Below are 27,582 nucleotides of genomic sequence, written 5' to 3' on the forward strand. Positions count from 1 at the left end.
ACCGTGTCATACGCAAAAGGACTATATATATTGTTGAACGCTGTACATTTCACAGTTTTTGGTAATCTTGTGCCCGTAGTACACCGTAGTAGTACTGTAGTCTATGTGTACAGCGCCACAACCAACTGCTATGGGATGGAGGAGCAACACGACTACATTACCCAGAGGGCGATTCGGTTTATTACACATTGGCCTCTTGCGCTTTTAGGAGTGTTTCCCAGAGTCCCATTTAAACAAATACAGTGCTGAAGATGGCGGAGAGTTAATGGGGGCAAAAAGAAACTGGTGTAGCATACTAAATGAATGCATGGAAACTGGTGAGTTACCTAAAACTTATACAATTATTATTTGCCGAAACCTCTTATGTATAGCACGATGGAAATTATACGTGGCATTTCCTTGGACTGGTGTTGTAAGCGTTACTTAAAACCACTGTAATACAGCTAACCCACCTTGTGGTTCCGCGCGTGCCTCTTCGTTTATTTTGGAGTGTATTTCAAAGTATGTCCATGGTGCTAGAGTGTATGGCACTTCGGTTCCTGATGTGCAGTCCAGGTAGTGGACATCAGCTCTATTGCTGTAAAGTTTGACATAGGGTAAATGTGGCTACTCGGAAACAGTTCTGTCTCGAGAGGCTACGTCTCTAGTTTTTTGTGTTAGTTTGCGAACGTGCGTGAACTTTTTATTTTAGTGAGTTTAATGCAGACAGCAGTCTCCAAAAAATACAGCATCTACCATTGTATCCCGATGTGTAGCCCGTTGTGCTAAATATCTTTTTACACTTCATAGCTTCTTTAAACCCTTGTGTTGATGTGATACAATTGCAAATGAAACATTGGTAACATACACTTGCACTGGTTGGCTTGAGCTAGACAGCGACTTGGTACGCGTGCCATAGACAGAATCTACACATTTGCTATTATTTATGGCTCACCCGTGGTAGGTTAAGTGGCTAAATGTACGGTGGATACAATGACCCACCACCATGCAGCAGCCTACAACAATTAAGCGAGATCGACCAAGACAGAACTATTTTAAGAGTTGCGAGTTAAAAAATATTACACGCCAGTTGTTCATGCGAATGGGTAGAATATGGCGTGTGGTTCTACCGCACACTGCGTGTTGGGAAGGAAGGTGTTGTTCACATTATGAGCCATGATCTTATGTCACCGAGATCACCCCTAGATAAACCTTGTTTGCATGCCGTGCTTTCATTGAGATAGCAATGGAACGTTCGTTGGGAACTTGTTCAGTGTCTGTGTAGACAACATGTGAGGTGAGTCATGCCATTTGAATTTAAATGTTTACTGGTAGGTGTGCGGCATGGGTCAATACATTGCTGTCATATATGAACCTAGGAGTTTGTGGGCAGAACACGAGTCACACTTAGACACAACGCAGTTGTCTAACTTGGTTGTTTTTCAAAGTTTAACGTGAAAAAATAAATAAACATGTAGTCACCTGAGAAATCCTAATAATATCTGGGATTTCAGCCATAATCAATTAAAGTAGTATGTTTAGTGTGGTTAATGGGTTGTTGAGCTGTGACATTTAAGGCAGCTGAACTGTTCATTAGAGGCTTATCAAATACCCTCCATTGCTGTCTTGGTCTCTGTTTGTTGTATCTGTAGGTGTTTGAGGGTGTAAGTGCAGATGCGCAGATTCTTGGCAAACAGAGCCCCATCTCCCATCCCCCTTTCTCTGTTCCTTTATCTGTTCTTCTCCTTTCTCTCTCACACTGGGTGTCAGGCTGTGTTAACAATGAATCAATCTTTGGGGGATTCTTTGACTGCAGATGGGGTAAAGAAGTGACTTGGATGCTTGGCTTTGTCCATGTGTCGCTGTGTTCTTTAACTTATTAACTTATCACTTTTTCTTATGGGAGTGAGAAGAACTGTTTTGTCTATGTTTTTGTGTCAGTGTTATTAGCCACCAGACCTGTAAAGCTATTTGTTTGATTTCATGTTTGTCCTAAATCATGTGAAATCCAAAAATATTGTGTTTTCCCATGTCTCACCACTTGAAAGTTTAGCCTACTTTTATACCGTTTTTGTAAACGAGGACAATCTGTAATAAGGATACATGGATGCCTGATCACCTTTTGAACCACTGTCTTTGTCAAGCTGCATTTTTGCTCTATTGATGTTTGAATAGATGGCATTCTTTAAGCATGTCATCAGTGCTGTGTGTATATGAGATAAAGGGAAAGCGTAATGCAAAAACATTGGTTTTGTTACGTCTTTCTTTCGATGGTCATGAGATAAGAGAAAGGTATATTAGTGGCAGGTTTATGAAAAGAAGTCTTGGCTAAGGGAGAGCTGAAAGGAAAGGTTGATTGTTTTTCTAACTGAAATATGATTCTGTGCCAAACCATGCACCTTTTGGTAGGACATGAGGTGGACAGGGGGCTGGACTTAGATAAAGCTAGCAGGCACCTTTTTTTCAAATGGATAATGGATCTAGAACTTTGTCTCCCAGAAATATCATGTCGTAATAGTATTTTTTTTCTTCTAAATGTGTAAAGCATGGTCCATGTCTCTATGACAACACAATCCTGTGTGTGAAGCTCAAGGTCAGTCATGTGATCATAGTAAACTTTGTGCCGTTAGGGTGCACGTGTCATAAACCTGAGGAGACAGAAGTCCAACAGGTTCTGAACTTGACGGGAGGGGTATGTTGCCACTGATAAAATATTCAAGATTACATTCTTTTAGAAAGAGAGAGTAAAAGCAGACAAGTAAGAAGTGGGGTTCAAAGAAACTGGTTTGTTTACCTCTCCTCAGTTCATGTAGTAAGCAGACAGGATATAATTGTATTTACAAATACAATTCTCTCATTCCCCTTTTCTTCAACTCTAAGGTAATACTCAATAGCAGGAGTAGTTCAGCCATATGTGAACCATACACTCTTGAGCCAAACGGGCAGCCTGAAGTAATCATTGCACCCAATTCCAATTTATAACTAGCAAGACTTTGGAACAGTTAGCTCTCTGTGCACACTGCTAGTTGGATGAAGGAAGGAATGGTTTATTAGAGCAAGGGGCCAGTTCCCCCACCCCCACCTCCTCTTTCACTTTCTCTCCCTTGGCTGAAGAATGCTCATAAAAGGGGTTCACCTGAACAAGCCAACGGGAGGGCAACTCCTTCACTTGGATTTGTTACCATTGTAAAATGTTAGCAAGATCTTGTTTGTGTTTTGTTTAGGGCCTCCTTTTATAAAGTTAGGCAGGAAAAAAAAGGAAAAAGGGGGGGAAAAAATGTTTGGTTCGTGAGTTAAACGTTGCCAGATGCTTTCTCTGTCAGTCAGGGAGTGAACATGAAGGGGGGGGGGGGGGAGAAGAGAGCGAGCATGCCAGTTGTGGATGAACTTCTCAACTGTTACAGAGCCACCTTGCTTTCATTCTGTCCTGCCCTCCTCCCTTCTTCTTGCCCATCCCCTTCCTGCCCTGTGATTGCCCTGCCTCCACCCCTCCACATCTCAGAGGACAGTTTAGTCTTGAGTGACACAGTATTTCAGTCTTAAGAGGCCTGGTCTGTTCTGACTCAACTAGCGAGCAGACCCTGATTTACTACAGTCTGCCTAATTTAATGTGATCTTAATTTTTCTGTAATATCTTATTCAGAGTGTGGCTGGCCAAAAACATGTTTTTGGTTATGTGTGTGTGGGGTGGGAAATTCATGACTCCAGAGTCTCATATTAGCATAGTCAAGAAATGCTGTAAACTGGCATGCAGAACTACCAAATACTCAGCACTGTGACACCACTGCACCACTTCTCACTTGCCATGTTCGTCTGTGAGTTGAACAACAGTACTCCTCATACTGTCGTTCACAGTAGAGCAATTCAGGACATTTGGCAAAAGGCTACAGGCATCTTGACATTCCAAATTGTTTTCTCTTAAGTTCGCAAGTGAGGTTCTAAATGGCTCAGCTATTATTTTAGAAAGTAATGCAGTTGAATGTCTTAATATCATCAATAAGTTAGTAGAGCATTAACACTCTTGCTCTCTTCATCAAACCATGTGAAGGAATACACTGATGTCCAGACAGTTCAAATGACAGGCATTTTTATGCAATTAAAGGCCTATTGGACTGTATTATAAATAGCTTGTAATCATGTTCCAGATCATTCAGTGCTGGGAAGTGACTTTTCAGCTATGTACTAATGCACTTCGTAATCCTCCAAGTTGCAGATACTCCTACATACTGGTAGTAAGGTAAAGTGCATCTGCAGTGAGTGTAACACTGCATAAAACTGGTGCTGGCCTACAGTCCCCTGATGTGGCTCTTGTTGCTTGGTTCTGAGGGTCCTGATTAGCTGTACAAGGTTAATCACCCTGCACATTAAGCAGTCTGGAGCGCCAGAGAGGCAAAAACAACTCAACATTTGGATTAACGGAGTGGTGTGTGTGTGTGTGTGGATTAAAATCGAGGTGTGTGTGTGGGGAGCAAGCCCCGGCTATGAGAGGATGCACGGGTATTCTGCTCCCAGCAGGGTAGCCCCTCCTTCCACGCATCTCTCCTTTTCAAAATGGGGCTTTGTGACCCTGGATCCAGCCTGTCCTCATAAGTCATTTAAACACGCTTTTAATAGTGTTACCCAGAATCTGGGTGGCATGTGGTGTGATAGACGCAGGCAGTTTCAGGGTGTATCAGCGAGAGAGGAAGAGAACGTTCCTCCTGAAGTCGGAATGTTGGTGTTATTGAGCTTTTTTCATGAGCTCTATTTTTAGCTCTGAGTAATTGCTCACTTGAACTTCTAAATCCATCTTTTCCATTCTGTTAAAGCTGATTTTTCAAACCCCATTAGATTGCCCTAATTCTGAATCACACTTTTACGAGGCAGTCAAACAAAAATTAGGCTCTAAAGAAAACATCTGATAATCAAGCCTACTTTTGTGAGGAGCAGTGGTGATGGGTTATTTAATTTAAAGATTATTTTAAAGTTTTGCACTAGTAATGCAGTATTCTTGCATTTCTTAACACAAGAAATTAGCTTGCTGGAAAAAAAACAATGAAAAGGAGTTATTGTAAAAAGGAAGGCCGTTGGGGGAGCAGCATTGAAACTGGCGTCAGACTCTCTTGACTGGAATTCTTTGCTGGGGTCATAGTTCAGCTGCTGCAGTGTGGTGCTGTGATTGGCTGAGGAAAGGTGAAATTAAAACCACAGTAAACTTTTGACCCCGCAGGAGCTCTGTAGGAACGCCCAGCTCTGGCGTGGAACAGAGCCCGCTCTCTTCCTGTGTTTACGCCAGCGATCCAGGAGGAGGGAACAGGAGAGGGAGAGAGGGAGAGAGGGAGGGAAATCAGTAAAAATGCACTGTGGTTTGCAAATGAATGTTGGCTTTTCAGCTGAGGAGCACAGCTCTTAGATGGATGGAATTGAGGATTGTTTGTGTAATAGGTTTGAATTGATCAGTAAAAAAATCTATATTCTCAAGTTGAGAATCAACTTGAGATGCCATTACCTTTATATCTTTCTTGTTTGTGATATGTTTTGTGTTTTCTGAAGGGGCAGAATGGAGGCATCTGAATAAAAGGCTGTTTGGTCATTGATTAATGAGCCAATTTACATAATATTATCAGCGTGTGATCACAGGCTCTCACTTTGCAACATCTCCTGCCTTGGTCTTCTCTCGTCTGCAAGATGTTGTTTGTGTTTGTGTGTGGTTTTGTGTAACTAATCATATCCTGCCAGCACTGTCCTTCAGATCATGTTGTTATGGGGGCAACAGTGGTGTGTATGTGTGTGTGCATGCGTTCAGTGTGTGCCTGCGTGGGTCCTGTCTTTCGTGTCTCTGTTCTTTGTCTGTGCTAATGATGGATAGCAGTTACTCCTGCAGAACTCTTCTTTTCTCCCTACTCTGCCCACACGCGCACACACACACCCACACGCACACACACACCCACACACACCCAGTAGAATCTGTCATCTCTTTGTCTTCACATCCATTTATTTTCTCTGGTTCTCCTCCACTCTGCATGTTTTGGGGCGAGAAATAGACGATGCCAGAGGAGGATACAGCAACTTGAGAGAAATGTCAGTGTCAAAACTAGAAGTAGTTCATAACAATACCGTGTTTGTTATCTCAATGAGTATATTTAGGCAGCATGTAAGGGTCCTACAGCAGGATTGCTATAGGAGTGCAGTCACAGTTCTACACTACACTCTGGAGCCCAGTCAGGACAGTCATTCCTTGGACTGCAGACAGCAGGGAAAAAAATCTTTATTTTTCTCTCTCCAAATGCTTTTCTTAAGTCAGGGCTTCGCTGGAATTTGAAGCTGCCAGTTTGCTTCAGGATGGATAATAGAGGCTTTCTTAGACTTTTACTGCTCAGCTTTTTAGAAGTCTGCACATGTACACACATGCTTAGCATATGTCTTCTGTCCTGCACTTCAGACTGTTGTCCTTTGGCTGTCTGTCTCATCAATGTTTTCTATCTCACTCTCTTTTTAGTGGAATTGCACCTCATCTTTTCAATTGTGGCTCAACATTGTTAGCCCAGCTAAACCTGGCTTCAACCTAGCATAGAATATGACACCAGTCCTAAAGGGTGTTGACGGCTAACTTGTCTGAGCTGCTATTGTCCCGAAACTTTCAAATGGCTTCAAGTGTGCTCTGTGGGAGGTGTGGCTCTTCTGTGAAGAAAACAGGAAGTCATTTTGGCCTCTTGTTTCCTTTTGCACTTGATGTCTGAACTCCAGTAGATGCTTCTTTGTGTCTTGTCTAATTTCTGTATACTGAAATTAGATATATACTATAGGAGTGAGGTGTATGGCTACCTTATGGATTGGTAAAATGCAATGAATAGGCCTTACAGGCCACTTGCTTTCAGTGACTGTTTTAAGACAGTTTTAGTTGTTCCATCTCTTACCTCTCCTTTCCCGTAAGCGGGGGAAGCCTTGGGTTGTAAAGGGATAGCCAGTAGTGTGGCCTGTGTGTCTGAGGGTTTCATTTTGTGAGAGAATGTGTCTGTGATCTTTGTTTTGGGCGGGACATGTTTGTTATTTGGCCTGCTTTCCCAGAGCTCAGATTACTGGCTTTATTTCAGGCTCTACTGGAATGTCCTCGCTATTCTGGTCCTGACTCACTGACTTTACAACTCCACAGCTCCCGTTCCTCCTCCTCTACACCTTTCTTCCTCTTCTGTTCCTTCTATCCTCTTTTGCACCCCCTCCATATTATTATTGTTGTTGTTGACAGGGCTCAACATTAACATTTTTTGGCACTGGCCCCACCGGGCCAGTGGGTTTGAAACTTACTGGCCCCAAGACAATTTTTACTGGCCCCCCCTCCAAAAGTTGTAATTTATCATTGTTAGCCTAACCCTAACCCTAACAACAAAACCAAAGACTTATAAATTGTGTTATTCTGTTAACATGTTTAACCATTTATTAAACATATCCTGGATATAAAAATAACAACAATGAAATCACATTTCTAGTGATAAAAAGTTAAATGTTATAGTCAGAAAAACAATTGACTTTTAACCTCAAACATGATGTGCTCTCTTCCCTGCTGACAGCCATCTCTGCACAACTCTGTCTGGCAGAAACTGAAACCTCTGGTCCCTCAATGCTAATATATAAAAGCTTACATAGCATTTCATCAGTATGATACTAAGTACCCAAGTCGACACCATTCTTCTGCTGCAGTTCGATAGCCTGGGGGAACGAGGCGAACGGCTGGCCCGTCTTAATTACGTGATATGCCGTTGTTATAAGTCGTGCAATAACACGATGGGCATCTACATTTAAATTCCTGACCAGCATGGTCAACGACCTGGAAGATGGATTGTCAACCATCCGCTTAGCTGTCACGCAAACCAGGTGCTGTCTGCTAGCATGGCTGGTCAGGGATTGTTTTAGAAAATTGTCGGTGCCTGTGTAAAAAGATCTACTTTTGTCCGCTTTAGACGGGAACATACGACAGACGACACAGTACATCTTCGTTCCATAAAAAAGTTTCTTCCGTTTGAGCTCGTAGCTCTACTTTGCTGCCGTCTTCACTTTATTGTCTCGCACCAGTTGTAAAAAAATTTATCGAGATTAGAGAATTACAATTTGACAACCACTGGTCACTCACTACTCAACTCTTGATTTGCCAACTGTGCGCGCAAAGTTATTTATGCATTTAGCAGATAGCAAAACATGTGAAGGATGTTAACTTTTACAATGCGAATTTTTTTTCCAATCAATAATTTGCAGTGGCCCGATCGGGCCAGTGAGTTGCTAGTTTAACTGTCCCGGCGTTACTTTTTACTGGCCCCGGGCCATCGGGCCATCGTTATTGTCGAGCCCTATGTTGTTTCATGTATTTGTGCTCATTTATTTTCTCTGTCAGGAGCTCACTTTAGTGTGTCATTTCTATTTCACCCACAAGTATATTTAGCAAATTTGCCCACAGTTGGATTTCTTGAAAAGTGGAATGAAAAAGACTTGTTGTAATGGTTGACTAGAGGAAGGACACAATCTACCGTAGTCTTTCTCTCTCTCTGTCTGTCTCTATCTCTCTTTTGCTGTCTCTCTTTTCATTATTCACCTTCAGCTTTAGCTCAGTGCTGCCATTGTGTGTGTGTGTGTGTGTGTGTGTGTGTGTGATAACCTACAGGCACACACCTATACACACTGATGAGCCCAAAAATTATTACCACTCACTGTGAAGTGAATAAAGTTACAGAAAATGTTCATGATGGTTACGGAAGGAATGTGTCCCAACACACAGTGCATCACTCCCTGCTGCGTGATGGGCTGCGTAGCCGCGGGCGACCCCTGTCAGAACTGGACATGGGAGCAGTGGAAGGAGGACGCATGGTCCCATGAGTTTCTTTAACATCACGTGGATGGCTGTGTACTTTGGGGGTGTTTACCTGGGGTAGTGGTGGAACCAGGATGCACTGTGGGAAGACGAGAAGTCGGTGGAGGGAGTGTCGCGCTCTATGCCGTGTCCTTCTGGGAAACCCTGGGTCCTGCCTTTCATGTGGATGTCACTTTGACATGTGGCACCTACCTAAACCTAGTTGCAGGTCAGATACACCCTTTCATGGCAGTGGTGTTCCCTGATGGCAGTGACCTCTTTCAGCAGGATCATGCACCCCTGCCACACTGCACGTTATTCAGGAAGGGTTCCATGAACAGGATGGAGTTTTCAAGGCGTTGCCTCGGCCACCAAATTCCCAAGATCTTAATGTGATTGAGCATCTATGGGATGTGCTGGGCCAACAAGGCTGATCCACTGCGGCACAGCCTCGCACCTTACAGGACTTGAAGGCTCTGTGACGTTTTAGGTTAAATATGGCACAGGGCTCCTTCAGGGGTCTTTTAGAGTCTCTGCCTCAGCGGGTCGGTGCTGTTTTGGCAGTGGGTCCAACAGCATCTGAGGCAGGTGGTCTTAATGTTTTGATTCATCAGTGTACATCTACATATCAGCAATCGTGTGTGTGTGTGTGTGTGTGTGTGTGTGTGTGTGTGTGTGTGTGTGTGTGTGTGTGTGTGTGTGTGTGTGTGTGTGTGTGTGTGTGTGTGTGTGTGTGTGTGTGTGTGTGTGTGTGTGAAAACAAGAGATCAACCTATGAATAGTGAGTGTGTTATATGAGGACATGTAGGAAATCTGGTGGCTATTAGCAACATGAGTGTTTAGCTGATCAAAATGAGGTGGGATACGGGCAGAAACAGAATATGCAAATATGGTGGATGGGTGGCCACATTTCCAGGAAGAGGAAGTAGTGACGCAAAAGGGGACAGCATGAGCGGACACAAACAGGATGCCATCTCGTGTGCAGGGAGTCAGGTGGCTGAGCGGTGAGGGAATCGGGCTAGTAATCCGAAGGTCGCCAGTTCGATTCCCAGTCATGCCAACTGACGTTGTGTCCTTGGTCAAGGCACTTCACCCTACTTGCCTCGGGGGAATGTCCCTGTACTTACTGTAAGTCGCTCTGGATAAGAGCGTCTGCTAAATGACTAAATGTAAATGTAATGTAAATGTGCCATCCTGCTTATTTTCTTAAAAAATATCTTTCCGATGAATTTAGATTAAAAGCTGTTTGAACAGGTCAGTAGACAGTTTTATGTAGTCTAGCCTATCTATAATGTAAGGCTAGACTACGGTTGGTAGTGTGGCCAAGTGTGTGAACTGGTGGATTTCCAGATGTTGGCACTCAGTCATTAACCAACCCATTGTCTTTGTAATTGTCTGTCAGCTCATTGTGGAGGGACTCTCTTCTGGAACAGTATTCTGCAAAAGCTTCAAATGTAGCTGTTTACCTGACAGTGTACAACAACAGATCTTTTCCATCTCTGGGCAAGTTTCACATTGTCAGAGGTGGCTGGTTCTGGAACATTTGCTTAATGCCAGGCCTGTCATGACTCATCTAAGGTGGGCTGCTGTTCAAAGCACATCTCAAAGGGAAGTTGAGTGTTTTTTGGTTTATCTTCCAGTTTTAGGTGCTCTTGGCTGACTTACTAAAATGTTTGTCAACTCTTGGTAGAAGTCAAGTTTGATGAAGACATAATTAAATGGAACACCGGAAATATCTGCGTTCGATTCCAAGGCAGACATATTTATGACTAAGTCCTAGCAGTGATTTGCAGCCTATTTGTGAGCAATGCAAATCCCAAAAGGAAACCTTTACCTGTTATAGCCTACTCACAAACCTTAATCTTGCTCATTCATTTTCCTCAAATAAAATGTAGAGATGACAGTTCATCAGGCTGGTACCTTGTTCTACCTCAGTCCTTACTGTCTCTGGCTCTCAACTGCACTCATCACCCCTGTGTTTGTCTGTTGTGGGATGTGAAGCTGAATTAGGTTTGATGTCACCCTCTCTCCTGCTGCTAATGTGAGTGAGCAGGCAGAGGAAGAGGGAGGGAGGGACGTAAAGAGGGAGAGATGGGGGAAGAGACACGGGGGGGAAAGAGATGGGAAGAAGGGAGAATAAGCGAGCAAAGCAGACAGAGGGAAAGAGAGAAATTAAAAGCGAGGGAGAGGGAGGAGTGTTGAAAATGAGACTGACGGAGAGCTTGCAGTGGAGATTAATGGCCATGAGCGAGTCGGAGAGTTTGTGTTCTGGTCGTCTGCACGTCCATGCCTGCAGTTAGGAGACGAAAATAAGTACTCCCATCCGCTCTGCACTTTTCCACTCTGGAACGATGAGCTCATCCGGGCCTAACTGGAGTGTTTGTGTGCGCACACTTCAGAGTTTTTGAAAGAGAGTGTATTTCCCTGAGTCTGTGTCTTCCTAACCCTTTTCTAAATGTAGTTTGGGGGGCAATATGCATCAAAGCATTTCTTCTTTTTTTTTTTTCAAATAGTACAGTAGAATAGTCTTTATGACTGGAACAATAACCTGGGATGGGAAGGGAAAGAGCAGTGACCTTCGAAGCTGCCTGCAGTGGTTTCCTGTGGCCTGAGACCTAAAGGGGTCACACATGGGACAAGGCCAGAACAGGAAACCAAGGGCACGGTCTCGGCACCGCAGCAAGAAGGGGCTGGAGGGGAGGAGGTGTGTGTGGAGCAGATGTGTGGGATACCGGAGCAGATATTATTGAGAAGACCATTGAGAAGTTAGATGAGTAAGTGTATTAGATAATAGAAGAATGGGATGAATCAAAGCATTTTTGTCTCACAGTAGTACAGTGGCTTCTGTGTAAAAAAAAAAAAACTACAAAAAATAACATGCATTGTCAGAGACCATGCCGAACTCCACAATTGTACATCTGTACATAACGAGGCATCATATGGTTCGGCCTGGGCCCCCGTGGTGTTCATCTTTGATGGACAGGATGACAAAGGAGTGTTTGTGACAATGGAGCCTGTACAAAGGAAAATAAGATGCTCACAGAAATGCTCTGACTTAGTATTCCTAAAAGCCATGGGCCTGGTATAGACATGCATGGTACAGAGTCAGCCTTTGGATAACCGGTTCAACAAGATTCACACCTTCTCTGTGCCAGTAGCTACATGCCTGAGCATGTTAGCGTTCGGAGAGTGCGCTATGCGTGTGTGTGTGTGTGCTTTGTTGTCGGAGTAGTAGCAGGAGCAGGCAGGCAGGCAGGCAGCTTTAGCAGCCAGCTGAACGCAGAGTGACCCATTCCCCCCGAGGCTCTACATCACTACATCATCATCAGTCTCTCCTCACTCTGGAACAGATGAGATCTCCCTCCCATTGGAGCCGAGGGAGAAGTCCGTAACCACGGGCCCCTACCAAGGCTCCGTCTGAAGCTTGAGTTTTGGGGTTGTATTAAAATGAGGGTGTCTTACCTAACTAAGGTCAGAAGTCGTGAACGCTTGGTTATAACATTCAGCAATAGAATATTCCTGGAAAGGGTACACGTATCTATATACTATAGCCTACACATACACTTATTCTCCCTTCATTCTTTTGTTAACTTGTCACTTGTGTTACTGTAGCACGTTTTGTATGTTTATCCTGGGCTTGCACTGTATCTGACCAAAGAATGTGTGGACCAATAAACCAGTTTCAGATTCGACTGTAGAATTTAAACTAATCAGGGAGTCACCAGGAATGTTGTTCAGCAATAACGGTCAGTTCTTGATCAGATGTCTAGGTCTTTTCAGTCATGGTACAACTGCCTTGTTAGCTAACCCCGGCTATGTTGACTATTCAGTAGTAATACCAAATTTAAGGTGTCTCTAAAGACGTCAGATGGATTTTTGTGATGTATCCACTTTCAATGTGTGCTGAAACTGGATAGTGGTCCATTCCCTCTTCCTGGAACCTGACGTTGCTTGTCTAAACAGTGTGTGTGTGTGTGTAACCCTAGGTGCTGATATGCGCTGAGGATGAGTGGAGCAGGGGAGAACACGCTGGAGTCACTGGGCGCCGAGCGGAAACGCAAAGTTTCCACCTGTGACACGCCAGGCCTGGGGTGAGTCGTCATGTTTGTGTGGGAGCTCTATGGAGACCGTCTGTCTGCACTGACCGTCCCTGTCCCTCTGTCTGTTCCCGAGTCGTGTCCTCTCTCTTGAGCGATGCCAGGATCTGGACTTGGCAACGAACGGCTCATTTAAAAAAAAAAGGGGGGGGGGGGGGCGCAAACAGGGGTTGCCATGGTGACGTGTCTGACTGTGTCCCTTGCAGGTGCGACAAGCGCCGGAGGGAGCAGGAGAGCAAGTACATCGAGGAGCTGGCGGAGCTGATCTCTGCCAACCTCGGCAGCATCGACAGCTTCAACGTGAAGCCAGACAAGTGTGCCATCCTCAAGGAGACGGTGCGGCAGATCAGACAAATCAAGGAGCAGGGTACGTATGATCCCCCTGCATGATCACCTTCCACTGACTTGTCTCGGTTTTCTCACTGGAGGGTCGCTGCCTTCGGATCACATGGGGAAACTTAATCGCGTGTGTGTGTGTGTCGAGGGTTTCTCGTTCTATTTGCGGACTAGACGCGTGCAGTCAGGCAGTGCTTCCGTGTCCAGGTCACGGCCAGGCTGCGCCGCCCGCCCGCCCCTGGCCTGGCTGTTTGCATAGACGAGGGTGGAGGAACAGCAGTAATTGAGCTGTAGCTGCGCCAGGGAGGAGGGGGTGTAGGCGAGGGGCGTTCCAGCTCAAGGCTGTATACGGCTGGCCAGTCTCATCTGCTCCAAGGAAGAGCAATGACACTTTAGAGGGATGGACCGCTGGGAGACATCCTGGCATCAGGGATCCATCCTGAAAATCGCTACCTGGTACCCTATACTTGCGTTACCTCTCCATGACACTATCTCAAATGGATGTGTAGATTAAAAAGATGGTAGGGATTCTACCTGGCCTTCTAGTGCGGATGCATGCTGCTCCTGTTGTATTGCTACTGACATGTATGCACTTATCTCAGAGGCTATCTGGAGGTAAGGGGAGATGGAGAGTACAGAGGTATCCGGAATCCGTCCAAAGGGCCACAGCTGGCTGGTGCTTCTGCTCCAAGGGCTGTGCAGCCACGTTGCCATAGCTACAGGAAGTGAATGAGGAGGCTCTTAAGCACCTATATTCTCCCTCTTCTTCCTTTCTCCTCCTCCTTCACTCCCTTGGTGTCTCACCAGCGTCCCTTTGTTCTCATACGACACAGGGAGCCGTCTGACAGTCACTGCTCTTTTCAGTTGGAAGAAGTTGAATTGAATTCTCTTCCTGCCCGATATTAAATGTGATTCAAACCTCATTCAAAATGGAGTAGGATTTTAGTATTGTAAATGAATGCCATGCTGCCACCTGGTGGTGATTCTTAGTACCTTTGCCTTGTATTCATGTAGTGGTGGCTTGTATCGAAAGTGACCTATAAACAGTGCACATAGAAAGGACAGCAGAAATTCCAGGATCAGCAATGCTAGTTGTGACAGGATTTCAGTAGGCAGAGTCAAGGAATAGTCTGTATTTACCAGGCACAGTAAGTAACGTCTCAACTACAATGATACATAGTACAGTGCAACAATAATGGCGTCACACTTTAAGTGCATATTCAGTGATCTCCTGTGCATTTGATTGCTATTAATAATAATAATAATAATACATTTCATTTAAGGCGCCTTTTCTCGGCACTCAAGGACATCGTACAGGGGTACACAAGACATTAAAAGCAGCAAAATTACCGCTGATTACCTTGAAGTGATACATCATTGTGTTAAACGAATGTTTTATTTAGCTTTTTTGTTATTTTATTGAATGAAAGTTTTTTTGTTTGGTTTAGTTTTTTCGAGAAACGCATGACTGAATGTGATTTTCAGATTGTCTGTTGTGTACTGCTAGAAGTTTCTGGGTCTTTGCTGTTTAGGAAAGAGCTCTTGCAGTGATGATGATGTCCAGAAGGCAGACGTGTCCTCTACGGGCCCGGGGGTCATCGACAAGGACCATCTGGGGCCGCTGCTACTACAGGTTAGCCCGGGGACAAGACGGGGTCAAAGGGCAATAGAATTAGGCTGACTTCCTTATGTTGGGACATGTAGTCTTCAGTGGGTTACATGTAGGCCACATTTTTTTATGGGCTTTTAATGTGTGGTGGTAAAGGTCAGTTTCTTTTGTTTCCTGTCTGCTTCCAGGCCCTGGATGGGTTTCTGTTTGTGGTGAACTGGGAGGGCAGCATCGTGTTTGTGTCTGACAACGTGACCCAGTACCTGCAGTACAAACAGGAGGAGCTCATCAACACCAACGTCTACAACATCCTCCACGAGCAAGACAGGGAGGAGCTGCACAAAAACCTGCCCAAGACCAACGGTGAGACACACACCTAATTACACACACACACGCTCATTCATTTCCACCTATTCTAGAAGTAGCTAATGAAAGGCTTCTCTCCCCCGCCTCTGGTCCAGTTCCCAATGGGGGGTTGTGGGGTGGCGAGGCCCCGCGGCAGAAGAGCCACACCTTCAACTGCCGCATGCTGGTGAAGTACGGTCACGGGCCGAGCCATGGGCCGTCAGAGGAGGGGCCCGGGGGCCAGCGCTACGAGACCATGCAGTGTTTCGCCCTCACTCAGCCCCGGGCCATGATGGAGGAGGGAGAAGGTACGGAGAGGCCAACTCTTGACATTCGGTTTCTTAAAATGATTTCGGATATATTTTCGGGATATGTTTTCTTGCCGAGGAGCACTGACTAGACTGCTGTGCGTTCTCAGACCTGCAGTCGTGCATGATCTGCGTGGCTCGGAGAATCACGGCTGTGGAGAGGACAGAGAGGTTCAGTACTCGCCATGAAATCTCAGGTAACGCCGCCCTGCCGCCAGCAGCGCCCCACAGGGACACAGTCTGGAGCTGGAGCTAGACTGAGCGAGCGTTTCCTGACGTCCCCGTGTGTCGTCCTGCTCCTAGGGAAGCTGATAGAGATTGAGCAGCAGGGTTCCCTCCACACCACCATGCGGCCCGGGTGGGAGGACCTGGTCAGGCGCTGCATGCAGATGTTCCTCCACCGCAGCGAGGGCCAGCCCTGGTCCTACAAGCGCCACTACCAGGAGGGTACGATGCTTTTTAGACACGGGTGTCCTCTCTGGCTCTCTTCTACAATATTAGCTTGTCTAAAATGCCTTCATGTTTCTGTGTAGAACTATACTGGGAACATTCAAATGAAAAAAAGATGTGTATATATATTTGTAGTTGGTTTGATATATGTGTGAATCTGAACAGACTTCTTCGTCTCTGTCTTCTCCAGCCTTCCTTCACGGTCATGCAGAGACGCCGCTTTACCGCTTCTCTCTGTCTGACGGCACCCCGGTCACGGCTCAGACCAAGAGCGACCTCTGCCGCAACCCCAACTCCAGCGAGCCGCCCACCTTCCTCTCCACTCACCTGCTACAGAGGTGAGCCCACACAGGTCCACCACTCAGCCACACCAAGAGGACCAATGACATGCTTTTGAAGTTGCACGCTGTGATTACGTTTATAGAATGGCGTCAGAGAATATGTTCTGCCTGGTTTTAGGGAGCCAAATGGATTTCGCAACAACCAGGGGGTGGGCATGAGGCCCCAGGGCATGGGGGTCAGCAACCCAAATGCCCAGTCCAACATGGGCCCCTCTGGAGGCATGCCTATGGGCATGAACAGGGGCTATGCCATGGGTGAACAGGGCCACATGGGACAGAGAGGGGCTCCCCCTTATGGAGGAGGCAACAGGATGAATCAGATGAGCCCAATGCACCAGATGAATCAAATGAACTCAATGCACCAGATGAATCCAATGCATCAGATGAATAACATGAATCAGATGAATAACATGAGTCAGATGAATTCCATGAATCAAATGAACTCGATGCATCCAATGAACTCTCAGATGAACTCCATGAGTCCAATGAATCAGATGAGCCACCATGGCATGCAGCACCAGCAGCATCAAGGTCAGTTCCACGGAGGGGGCTATGGACTGGGGATGAACAGTCCCACCCAGGGCAGCCCAGGGATGAACGCCCCCCAGCACATCATGGGCTCTCCCAGGGTCAGAGGGAGCCCCAAAACAGGAGCCGGCCCCTTCTCACCTGGAGGTAGGCTCTTTTAAAACGTCCTCATATCACACACACTGTCATTCTAGAATGGCAGAAGACTTGATCCTGTTAAATTTAAACCCAAATTAAAGTAGTTGCTTTCAAATAAGTGAATAACTTACTTGTTGATAACTTAGATTGTCTTGTTTACAAAAACGTACCCCTTTTTAGAATATAATAATGTTGTGTTGTTCAACTGTGCTTGCACATGTGTTTTTCAGGCATGCATTCTCCCATGAGTTCCAGTCACCCAGGTGGTTCTGGGTCGGGGGGCTCAGGGGGGGGCACCACCTTCTCCAGTAGCTCCCTCAACGCTCTGCAGGCCATTAGTGAGGGGGTGGGCACCTCCCTGCCCTCCTCGCTCCCCTCAGCTCTCACCTCGCCTCCACTACACAAGCCTGACAGCTCCCCTAGCATAAACTCCACTCAGCAGAACCAGGGCCAGGTCCAGTCCCAGGGTGGGCCTTGTAAGCCAGGGCCCTTAGCCCACTCGGACTCTAAGAGCCCAGGCAGCTCCCTGGGCAGTGCTGGGGAGCAGCTGTCTCAACAGCACCCGCACACCCCGACCGCAGAGGGGCCAGACAAGCCCGACAGCCAGGCCAGCAGAGAGGGGGCTCAGACCGGGGGCGAGCCGAGCCGGCGCGTCCCTGACGCCAAGAGCCACAAGAAGCTCCTGCAGCTCCTCACCTCCCCGACAGATGAGCTGGTGCAGCCTAACCCCACCCCTGGCTCAGGCTCCCTCCCCATGGGGGCTGAGGGGAAGGATGGGATGGCCTGTGTCACCAGCCCCTCCTCCACAGGCGTCTCCTCTTCCACCACTGGGGTTTGTCCCCAGGGCCTGGGGGCGGTGTCTTCCACAGGGGCGGCGGGAAACTTTGCCAACCAGTCCTTGCAGGAGAAACACAAGATCCTTCACAAGCTGCTGCAGAATGGCAACACCCCAGATGAGGTGGCCCGCATCACGGCAGAAGCCACGGGGAAGGCTCCCCTGGGCCAGGAGGCTGGAGGGCTGGAGGCTGGGACGGCAGGGTCCAAGGGGGCTGATGTGAAGCAGGAGCAGCACAGCCCTAAGAAGGAGAAAACCCACGCCCTCCTCCACTACCTTCTCAACAAAGACGACTCGAAAGATGGCTCTGAGGTCAAGCCAAAGCTGGAGGAGCTGGAGGGGAGGGGCCTCCAAGGAGCAGGCTCAGGCATCACCTCCTCCGACCCCCACTTCCTGGAGGGGAAGGTCAAAACCGAGCCACCTGATGAGGTAGGGATATATAAAAAAAAATTAAAAAAAAAATGGTTTTACTTATTGTATAAAGTGTACTATGTAGATCTGCTAACTAACTCTCCTTCCTTCTTTCAGTTGGAAACCCTGGAGACCATCCTGGGGCGCCCTAGGAAACCCAGCTCAGGGTTCTATCCCGAGCCAGACGCCAGAGCAGGAAAGGAAGTGGGCACCAAGCAGGGGAACATCCCAGACAGTCTGCATGGTACACAGATTAACAGCCAGCAAACTGCACACCCTAGTTCCTGTTTATGCTTGCCTGCTGTTAATCCCTGTCTGGTGTGTTCCAGATGGGGAGAGAGGTCCCATGGGCCCAGGCCAGAGGGGAGCCTATCAGAGAGCTCTCTCTGTGGATGCTAAACCTGTGGGCGGGGCCGGAACCGGCCTGGCAGGGAGGAGGAACGTTCCCTGTCCCACTCTGGTCAAACTGGAGAACATGGAGAGCCCCATCCGACCTGGCATGACCAACGGTTTCCCTGGAGGCGTGGGTCTGTGTCCGCCACGGGGCGGCGCCACAAGTAACTTGTTATTAACTTGCTTCCAATGACACACTGCCTAAATGGAGGGTGTTGAGTGTTTTGACTGGTTTGTCTCGGTCTAGTCTTGATGGTGGCCAGGGAACGGCACTGACACCTCTCCTACCTTCTGTGTGTCCCCTCAGGAGGCATGGGCAGAGGCATGGGGATGCCACAGCGCTCCCCCATGGCAGGGCCAGGGGACTGGGGGATGTCCAGGTCCGGTGCCAGTCCTTTGGGGCCCCAAGGGCACCTCGCCATGGGCCGCCCCGGTATGGTTGGAGGGCCCATGATGAACAGGTCCAACAGTGTTCCTGCCAACCCCCGATCTATTCTGCAGCAGCAGCTCATGGAAATGGGTACGTAGAGCTTGTGTTGGTGTGTTTCTTTTAGGGTCATCGTGGGGTCACTCGCGTTTTGTGTGTTTTCAAGTCTTCAGCACCGACTGTGTATCTTTGCTGAGTTTGGTGTAAATACTGATCATGTATGATAATTGCCCTGTAGGTTCCAATGAGGTAAACATGGGTATGAGTCCCTTTGGTGGGCAGGGGCCCCCGCCCCATTCACCTTCCTGGCCTGACAGTTCAGGGGGCATGGACAGACCACAGAGCAACACCAGCAGGTAGACAAACACTGTTCATGTTCACGTATAGAAAGATCCCCTCACCGTCTGACACGGGGAGCTCCCTAACCCGTCTGTGCTGTTGTGTGCCAGGGGCCATGTTGGGAACCCCCTGGATGAGCTGCTAGTGCCCCCCTCCACCAGCGAGGGGCAGAGTGACGAGCGGGCGCTGCTGGACCAGCTCGACTGTCTGCTCAACAACGCTGATGTCATCGCCCTGGAGGAGATTGACCGTGCCCTGGGCATCCCAGACCTCGTGGGCCAGGTGACATACTAAAAAGCAACTACTATAAAAAGGCAACACTGGAACGTCAAATTGATAGCGAACATGCTGGGTCTCCTGCTGAACGTCCTGTTCCCTCCCCAGACCTCCCCAGGCCCGGAGCAGCGCCAGCGGCCCCCGTCAGAGTCCTTCCCTGGGCCAGACTCCTCCGTAGGGATGGAGCAGAAGGCCATGTACAGCCAGGGCTACCCCGGACCCCCCTCCATGGGCATGCAGCCTGCCTATGGCGGAAACCCCATGCAGGGCCAGTCCCCTGCAGGCTTTAACCCCATGATGAACCAGATGGGCCAGCCTGGGGGCTTCCCAGGCATGGGGGGCATGGGTCACCCTCGATCCAACATGATGAGGCCTCGCATGATAAGTGCCACCAAGCCTCTCAGACAGCAGCTACAGCAGAGGCTGCAGGGACAGCAGGTACACACACACACACACACACACACACACACACAAATACTCGCATATGCACACAGCAGGAGGGGAGCATGCACTGTATAGATGGCCCACAAGCATTTAATCTGATGGATTTGCACTAGAGGATACATTGTAGATGACATGGTTCCTTCTCCCTTGCAGTTTATGAACCAAACCCGTCAAGGCATGCCAATCAAGATGGAAAACAACCCCGGAGTTAACCCGGCCATGAGGCCTGGCATGCAGCCTGGCATGCAGCCTGGCATGCAGCCTGGCATGCAGCCTGGCATGCAGCCTGGCATGCAGCCTGGCCTGCAGCCTGGCATGGCTGGCCAGGTAGGAACCTAATACACCCTTCCCATGTGCATTATGATATCAGTGTGTGGTCCAGTGGCAGGTATCACAGCGTAGCATTTTATTGGCGAACTCTTTGCATGTACTTTAACATTTTGGTGTGTTTCACCCCAGCCGGTCTTCCTGAATGCCCAGATGATGGCTCAGCGCAACCGGGAGATGCACATGAGGAGGCAGAGGATAATGATGCTCATGCAACAGCAGCAGCAGCAGCAGCAACAGCAGCAGCAGCAGGGGGCAGCAGCGGGCTTCAGTCCTCCTCCCAATGTGACAGCCCCAACAGGCATGGATAGCCCCATGGCAGGACCCCCCATAAACCAGCCAGGGCAGCAGACTTTCAACTATGGAGCCAACTATGGTGAGCTGAGCTCCCCTTCCAGCATCATTAACGAGGCTAATGGTGTATTTGATAATTACCTCAGAAGTTTGGTTTTGTGTTAGATGCCAATTCATGCTTTCTCATCTCCATGGCTGTGGTTATAGGAATGAACCAGCAGGGGGAGCCCTCTTTTATGAGCACAGGCAACAGCCAGCCCAACACCATGATGCCAGGCAGAATGGGAGGGCCTCAGAATCCTATGATACAAGGCATGCAGGGGAATCCCCAGGGTGCCAATATGTACCAGTCTGCTGACATGAAGGGCTGGGCACAGGGCGGTGTGCCGAGAAACAAGTATGTTTGATTAGCACCAAGCACTACTGTATACACTAACTCAGTGACTTGACCATGTGAATGTCGTTGGCTTGGCAATTGTTGAAAATAATGTTCCCTCTGTGTCTCAGTTCATACCCCCAGCAGCAGTTCTCCCAGCAGGGAAACCAGGGCCAGTTTGGATCCATGATGATGAATGGTTCTATGGGCACTCCAGGACCAGTTAGTGGGGCTGGAGGACAAATGGGCCAGATGCAGGGGCAAATGGGCATGAACTCCATCGGAATGGGCCGAATGCCTATGGGAACTGATCAGGTAACCTACCAATCAGATAAACTATTGAAAAATGAATCATTTTGAGCACTCTGAATAGCTAATGATTGTTATGAAGCTTCCAAATATTCTAGATATCTTTTTATCATCCCATAGACAGCTATTGTTTCATTCATTTCAACCCCACGTTCTGTGTTTTGCAGAAGTATTGCTGAGGAAGTGTGCCAGCAGTGAAAGCTCTCACCAAGGAGGCAGCAGAGACTGGGTATCTCCAGAAGTGAGAGCTGCAGCCAGGAGACAGCCAGGCCCGGGGAGAGCACACAGCCCAGGACCTGCTCCATTCACCTTCGACCTGTGTAGAGGACATACACTCAAAACATGCCACCACAGTGATAAGGCTTGGGAATAACCCCTGAATCTCCCCTTCATGCATCATGTTTACCTCTGGTCTGATAGATCACATGGAGAGGCCCTGTTTTCTCTGCCTGTGTGTGTGTGAGAGTCAGAGAGAGAGACAGAGAGAGAGAGAGAGCCCTGGACATATTTGTGCAGTTACAGCATTACTGCTGAGAGGTGGAATTATGGTACAACTAAGTATAGCTGCACTTTACCAGATGGCTTCTATGTAAAAGGATTGTTGCAATATTTCTATTCTTTACAGCCTTATTAGAGATTTGATGCCTTTATTGATGCATTTCGATGCATTTATTTTATCCTTTGAATGCGCCTCATTTTAACAGAAATCATTGGAAACCCTTAGCACAGGTTGTTTCTATATTATGCAGATTTAAGCAATACATCTTGCCTCTTTGCTTCATACTGAACCTGAGCATTATAACCCCATAACAAGCCAATGGTACTGCAGTATTGGATCACAGTCACAGATTTCTTGTGACTCATATGTGAATTGGAATTGTAAATATGCTTCAACTGTATTGTAAATGCTTTTTATAGATAACTTCTTTTTGCACAGACTATACAACTAGGTCATATTCTAACTGTCTCATAGGTCAATACTGTTTTGATTGTTTTGGAGTTTCTTTGAACTTCTTAAACAAATGTTGCAGGTGTGTGGGTCTCCCCTTTTTGTGTTTGTGGTAACTCTGCATATATATGCTTTTTGGGAAGGGGTGGATATAACAATGCATTTCTCTTTAAATAGGCACTTTCTAATGAGTATCTGAAGGTATATGCTTTCTAATTATCAAAAATGTTGATGGTGGTGATGATTGAAACTAACTCATTTAGGACCGTTGTGTGTGTGTGTGTGAGAGAGAGGATATTGGGTGTGTAGGCATTTGTGGGTGTTACTAGCACATAGCAAACAGAATGATTAAGTTATCGACAGGGGAGTCGCTTCCCTCAATAGCTTTTGCGAAAGCTTTTGTCTTTTCTTTTTTTTTTCTTTGACTGTTATTCTTGACTCAGAGAAATCGACCCTAACATGCGCAGTCCAAAGATATTTTTCTAGTTATTTGCTGTATAGTTTTCAAGGATGTACAGTAGGTGTACGTTTTTGTCTGTTTAATGTATGCTGATAAATTTTGGTCATGAATTTTGGATTGGGCACACCAGTTTTACACTTTGACCACATGACAGGGAAATCTAACTGCAAGCTTAAATATCAATATGGTTGAACGTTCAGCTGTTGTAGAAGAATAACTATGGAACGAAAATCTGTTTAGACATATCAATATATCTCTTGCATTTTTTAAGAAAAGATTGATTTGTGTCCAGTTTGTTTTTATTTTGAAATGTAATGTGTTTTATTTTATTATTATTTTTACATCAAAACGTTTCAGCTAGTTATTCAGTTTCTTCCCCCACTATTTGTTCTTTTTTGAGTTGTGGAAAGAAGTGTTCTTTCATTTTACAGGATGTATATTACATACGCTTTCTTGATGTCTATATCGTTGTAAATACAAATTTCTATTTAAACACTTATGCCTTCAACTGTTTTGATTCTATCACACAAGATTTATTTAATTATTTTGCCAATTTCCACATTTGTTTCCCTTTTCTGTATGAAAAATCAGTCAAATCAATTTCTGCAGTGACTCTTAGGTTTATTGTGTCATGAGATACTGTCAACAGAAGGTGGCGCACTTGGCTGCAGCTTTCGGCTGTGTGGCCATATTAGATCGAGCCATCTTTGACGTTATTAAACAGTAACATAAGTGTTTTATGACAATAGTGTTGATCAATTGGATACATGAGTTTTTTCTTTCCTCTGATTGTAATGAGATTCCTGCAAATCCTTGTCAAAAACTGCTTTCCTCATAATGACCTCATGCATGCACTAATCAGACAGACTGAAGGGCACAAAGTCGGGCCACCTTCACACAGACAGACATATCGTTCCAGAAGCGCTATGGTATTGTTTTGGGGAATTTGGGGGGAACAATTCCAAATAAAACAAGTTACTTGTGGAATGGTATGCCTGGGCAACGGCCTAAAAGTCAAATTTGTTCCTATCAAAATACCCACTCAGTCCACAATTTTGAAAGATACATTGGAAAATGTTGCTATTCTCTGAAATTGTTAGTTTACAGAAAATAATAGGGCATAATTGTAGCTTAGGCCTAATCATTAAACGCAACTTAACTGACAAAGTTTATAATGTATTTTCATACACAAAATAGTAAAACATGGCATCATATATATCGCACAAGTAATTCATTCTTCGGTTGGGTAAGTTTATAACCGCGTGTAAAAAAGTAAATAAAATAGTAGGCATAAGTTTATATCTACTGTACTGTGTGGCAATTCTATAACAGAGAGTAAGACTCTTTCTTGGCAGCCCTCCCGGCCCATCTGCGGCCTGGCTCGTGGATTACTGTTTGTTAATGTTTCAATCAGCTGTGTGTTGAGGAATGTGGAGCTATTTAACCTGAACTTCCCCAGGTGTGCCGAGGCGCCGCTCAGTCTGGGCCCCGCCGCCCTCCCCTGCCCTTGGCACAAAGCTATCACACAAACACAATCACACACTGGCCGTGCCTCAGAACGCCGGGGCTGCAGCTGTGCGCATCGCACCGCAGGGAAATGGGAAAAACATTGCACCAGGGAGACAGAATAAATCTTATAACGAATTGCCTTCCAAACTGATTTAACCCATGGTCTGCCAAAGACAAAAGTCGTAGAGGATTTGTTTAGAAAGTGACTGAAACAACACGATTAACTAACACATTTATAAGAAAGTTCAGCCTTAGTAAATAGGCTACATTAATTGGGACGATTTAAATAATAGTAGGCTACGTGTTTGTCTGAAATGATTATAAAACGTCTAAATTTTGTTCTCTGAATCACTATCAATCTTCAAACACGGGTCTGAACAGTTTCGAGAGCCTACCCCATGAAACGTAGCCTAATATGTTAACATCGTTGACTATCCTACTGGTTAAATATGCCAGCGACTGTCCTGTCACTAATTAAGGGTTTTAAACTGTTTGTGTATGGTGAAAATTACTTTGATGTGTAGTAGGCTGCAGGTCATCATTCAGACTGTAGCTTAATTAATTAAGTCAAGGCCTACTAAAATAGTAAAAGGATGCGTACCCCCCCCCCCCATACATAACACAATACTTTTTGTTCAAAATAATTGTCTTGTTTTAATAAAAACACCAATAAAGTACATTGTAAGAAAACAATATCTTTCACATAATGTGGCATTGTAATATACAATACAGTTTGTCGCTCAGGAATCTGAGAAATGTATTTTTTTCTTTAACAAAATTTCGAAATTTCTACATGTTTTACAGAATACAAAAACTTGACAGAAATGTTAACTTTCTTAAGAAACTCTACAAGCAACAAGCAAAGCTGGTTGCACTGGTAGCCTATCTGCCATGGTCCCCGGCTAACCCAGTCTATTTTGGACAACACTCGTCTCCAAGCCACCTCTGGTAAATCGAAGGCCTGGAATGACAGTTCCTCTTCACCAGAGCATGTCCATTGAATGCATTTTCTAGTATGGGAGTCTGCAACTTCCCTACTCAGTTCAAGGTTTTGACGTGGTCGAATGGCCCATCAGGTAACCTGAAGTTGGTGCTCGCTATGGAATGATGGGGGAGATGTTCCCTTGGTTTAACGGCACATTATTCTGTCATCCGAACATCCACTCTGCAAAGGAAAGGGAAACATTGTTAGATCAGTTTACCCTCTGTAGTAGTCAAGAGAAAACACGTTGAGCACAAACAAGTTACACGACTTTACACACGTATAGCCTACAACCAACTCACATCTACTGACTAATAAGAGTTCATACAGTGGTGGTAACAACATGAGCGGGACACTGTTGATAAGTATACTGTGAATACATAACAGGTATAGGCCATCTACCTCAGAAATGCTGGCAAGTTCTGCATTCAGAGTGGTCAGCGGCGTGCGTGGCATGCTGTTCCCCGAATGCTGGCGACTCTTCTCAGGCTCGTCCAACTCAACCTGCAGATCCCAGATGTAGTCTATGACGTGCTGGAGAATCTCCACCTTGCTTGCCTTTTTGTTCGTGGGCAATGTGGGTACAAGCTCTTTCAGTTTGCTGTAGCAGCTATTCATATCTTGCAGGAAGACTGTCATCTGCTCGTCCAGCAGCGGGATCTTGCACTTAGAGATGGCTAGGCTCTGGTCAGACAGGCATCGCACCATGTCCTCGCCGCCAACCTTGCTCTTCAATGCGCAGGTAGATCCGACCACTTTCATTTTGATGCTGAAGATGTAGTTTCCAACGAAAAAGATTGTTGTGCGTAAAATATAGACTTAAGGTTGTCTCTTAGTTGTCTTCGCTGATTTTTTTTTTAAGTTGCTTGCAGCGGAATGTTGACAGTTCCTCAACAGCAACGTGACTCTACCACCTTAGCTTTATACAAGACTCGGGACTTGGGGGCGTTTCTGAAAATGTCCTGTTTGCCGAAAGAAGCCAATGACATGGTTGCATTTGCACTAGAAGGCTGGTTCACAACTGTTCTCTTAACCAATAGGAACGCCAAGCTGGTTATCAGGATTTACAATCTGTTTGGGGGATGGCGTTACAAATGGAAACAAATGTGTGTCTTTTACCGGTGATATGTGGGAATCCAGCTGTCCATGGCTTGGGGACTCTGCAGGTGTAGAGTGCCCGGGGACAGTCAGGGGCTGGTGTATGTATGGGTATGAGCTGTGTGAATGTGTGTGGGATGAGAGGACATGAATAGAATGAATGGTTAATGATAATAACCATAGCGCCCTAGATTTGCCGCATACCATTATAAATGGCACCACAGATGTAAATGACAATGGATTAAAAAAAACGAAGGAATGCAATTAGAATAGATAATTACGGGGCTGGGTAACTTCCATTCATAGTGTTTCTTATTCAAGTTAATAAGAACATCAGTTCATTAAAGGAAAATCACGATAAGCAAGTTTCGCATATCAAAATAAGTCAGAAGAAATAGTTTAACATGAGAAATTGCAGCGGGAAATTTTTAATTTTTCTACTCAAGATTTTATTTTCAGATTAATGTCAGACATGTCATATATTCTAGCCTAAATGTCTGTTTCAGAAAGGCCAAATCAAAAGTTTTCTTTAAACTCTTATATTACACTTTTAAGTACAGACTCTCTTTTTCCTTTCGTAAAGGAAGCCCCTGTGAGCAACTTCACGGATTCCTTCACATGTTCTCCGTGTGTGCTCAGCCTTGTGTGCACATTGAAATTGCATTGCTCTGTTCTGAATCTTCCCCCAGATTGTCCAAACAAGCCGAAGCAGACTGGCAGGCGCCAGCGTGGTGACGTCACCCATTCATCCGAGCTTTGACGCCTGTCAGCCTGGCGCCGCGCGGGCGGTCTCCATGGAGACCTTGAACAACAGGCTCGCTCTCCCCCATTCACCTGCATAGCGCGCAAACCCTGAGAACAAACTGGCTTCGGAGATCATCATTCATTTATCACCTTAAATCACTCTGATGAGATTACCGCCCCGCGCACCTGCAAACGGCTATTGTCACCAGCTAACTCTCGTATCTTTAACAAAAAGAAAGAGAGAGGGGCAAGAGAGAATTGAAAACATGTAGGCTACTACATTGAACACAAATGCAGGATTATAACTTGCAGCATTCCTCCACATGAAACTATGTTTATTCAATGTGTCCCATCTAATGAGACAGTCAAAATGCAATGTCTTCAAATCTTGAATAAAAGTACTTTTAAGTAAAAAAAAAAAAAAGTTGTTTCGATGCATTTATTCATAAAAAAATGTTGT

General features: G+C 46.1%; 2 protein-coding genes across 2 annotated transcripts; one reads left to right on the plus strand and one right to left on the minus strand.

Moving 5' to 3' along the window:
- Nucleotides 1-209: 209 nt before the first annotated feature.
- On the plus strand, nucleotides 210-23,288 carry ncoa3 (nuclear receptor coactivator 3). Its single transcript, XM_062462564.1, has 22 exons — nucleotides 210-317; nucleotides 12,784-12,888; nucleotides 13,101-13,261; nucleotides 14,763-14,863; nucleotides 15,028-15,202; nucleotides 15,301-15,492; nucleotides 15,603-15,689; nucleotides 15,796-15,939; nucleotides 16,133-16,280; nucleotides 16,402-16,958; nucleotides 17,180-18,213; nucleotides 18,313-18,439; nucleotides 18,525-18,752; nucleotides 18,896-19,108; nucleotides 19,254-19,371; nucleotides 19,465-19,636; nucleotides 19,739-20,068; nucleotides 20,228-20,401; nucleotides 20,534-20,777; nucleotides 20,903-21,092; nucleotides 21,203-21,386; nucleotides 21,548-23,288. The coding sequence occupies exons 2-22, from the start codon at nucleotides 12,803-12,805 to the stop codon at nucleotides 21,557-21,559; spliced, it is 4,677 nt and encodes a 1,558-aa protein (XP_062318548.1). The 5' UTR covers nucleotides 210-317; nucleotides 12,784-12,802; the 3' UTR covers nucleotides 21,560-23,288.
- A 1,649-nt stretch (nucleotides 23,289-24,937) lies between these two features.
- id1 (inhibitor of DNA binding 1, HLH protein) lies at nucleotides 24,938-26,190 on the minus strand. Its single transcript, XM_062462576.1, has 2 exons — nucleotides 25,683-26,190; nucleotides 24,938-25,463 (listed from the first exon to the last, which is right to left on the minus strand). The coding sequence occupies exons 1-2, from the start codon at nucleotides 26,040-26,042 to the stop codon at nucleotides 25,428-25,430; spliced, it is 396 nt and encodes a 131-aa protein (XP_062318560.1). The 5' UTR covers nucleotides 26,043-26,190; the 3' UTR covers nucleotides 24,938-25,427.
- Nucleotides 26,191-27,582: the final 1,392 nt, after the last annotated feature.

Source organism: Osmerus eperlanus, chromosome 1 (genome assembly GCF_963692335.1).
Source record: "Osmerus eperlanus chromosome 1, fOsmEpe2.1, whole genome shotgun sequence".
Classification (NCBI taxonomy): Eukaryota; Metazoa; Chordata; class Actinopteri; order Osmeriformes; family Osmeridae; genus Osmerus; species Osmerus eperlanus.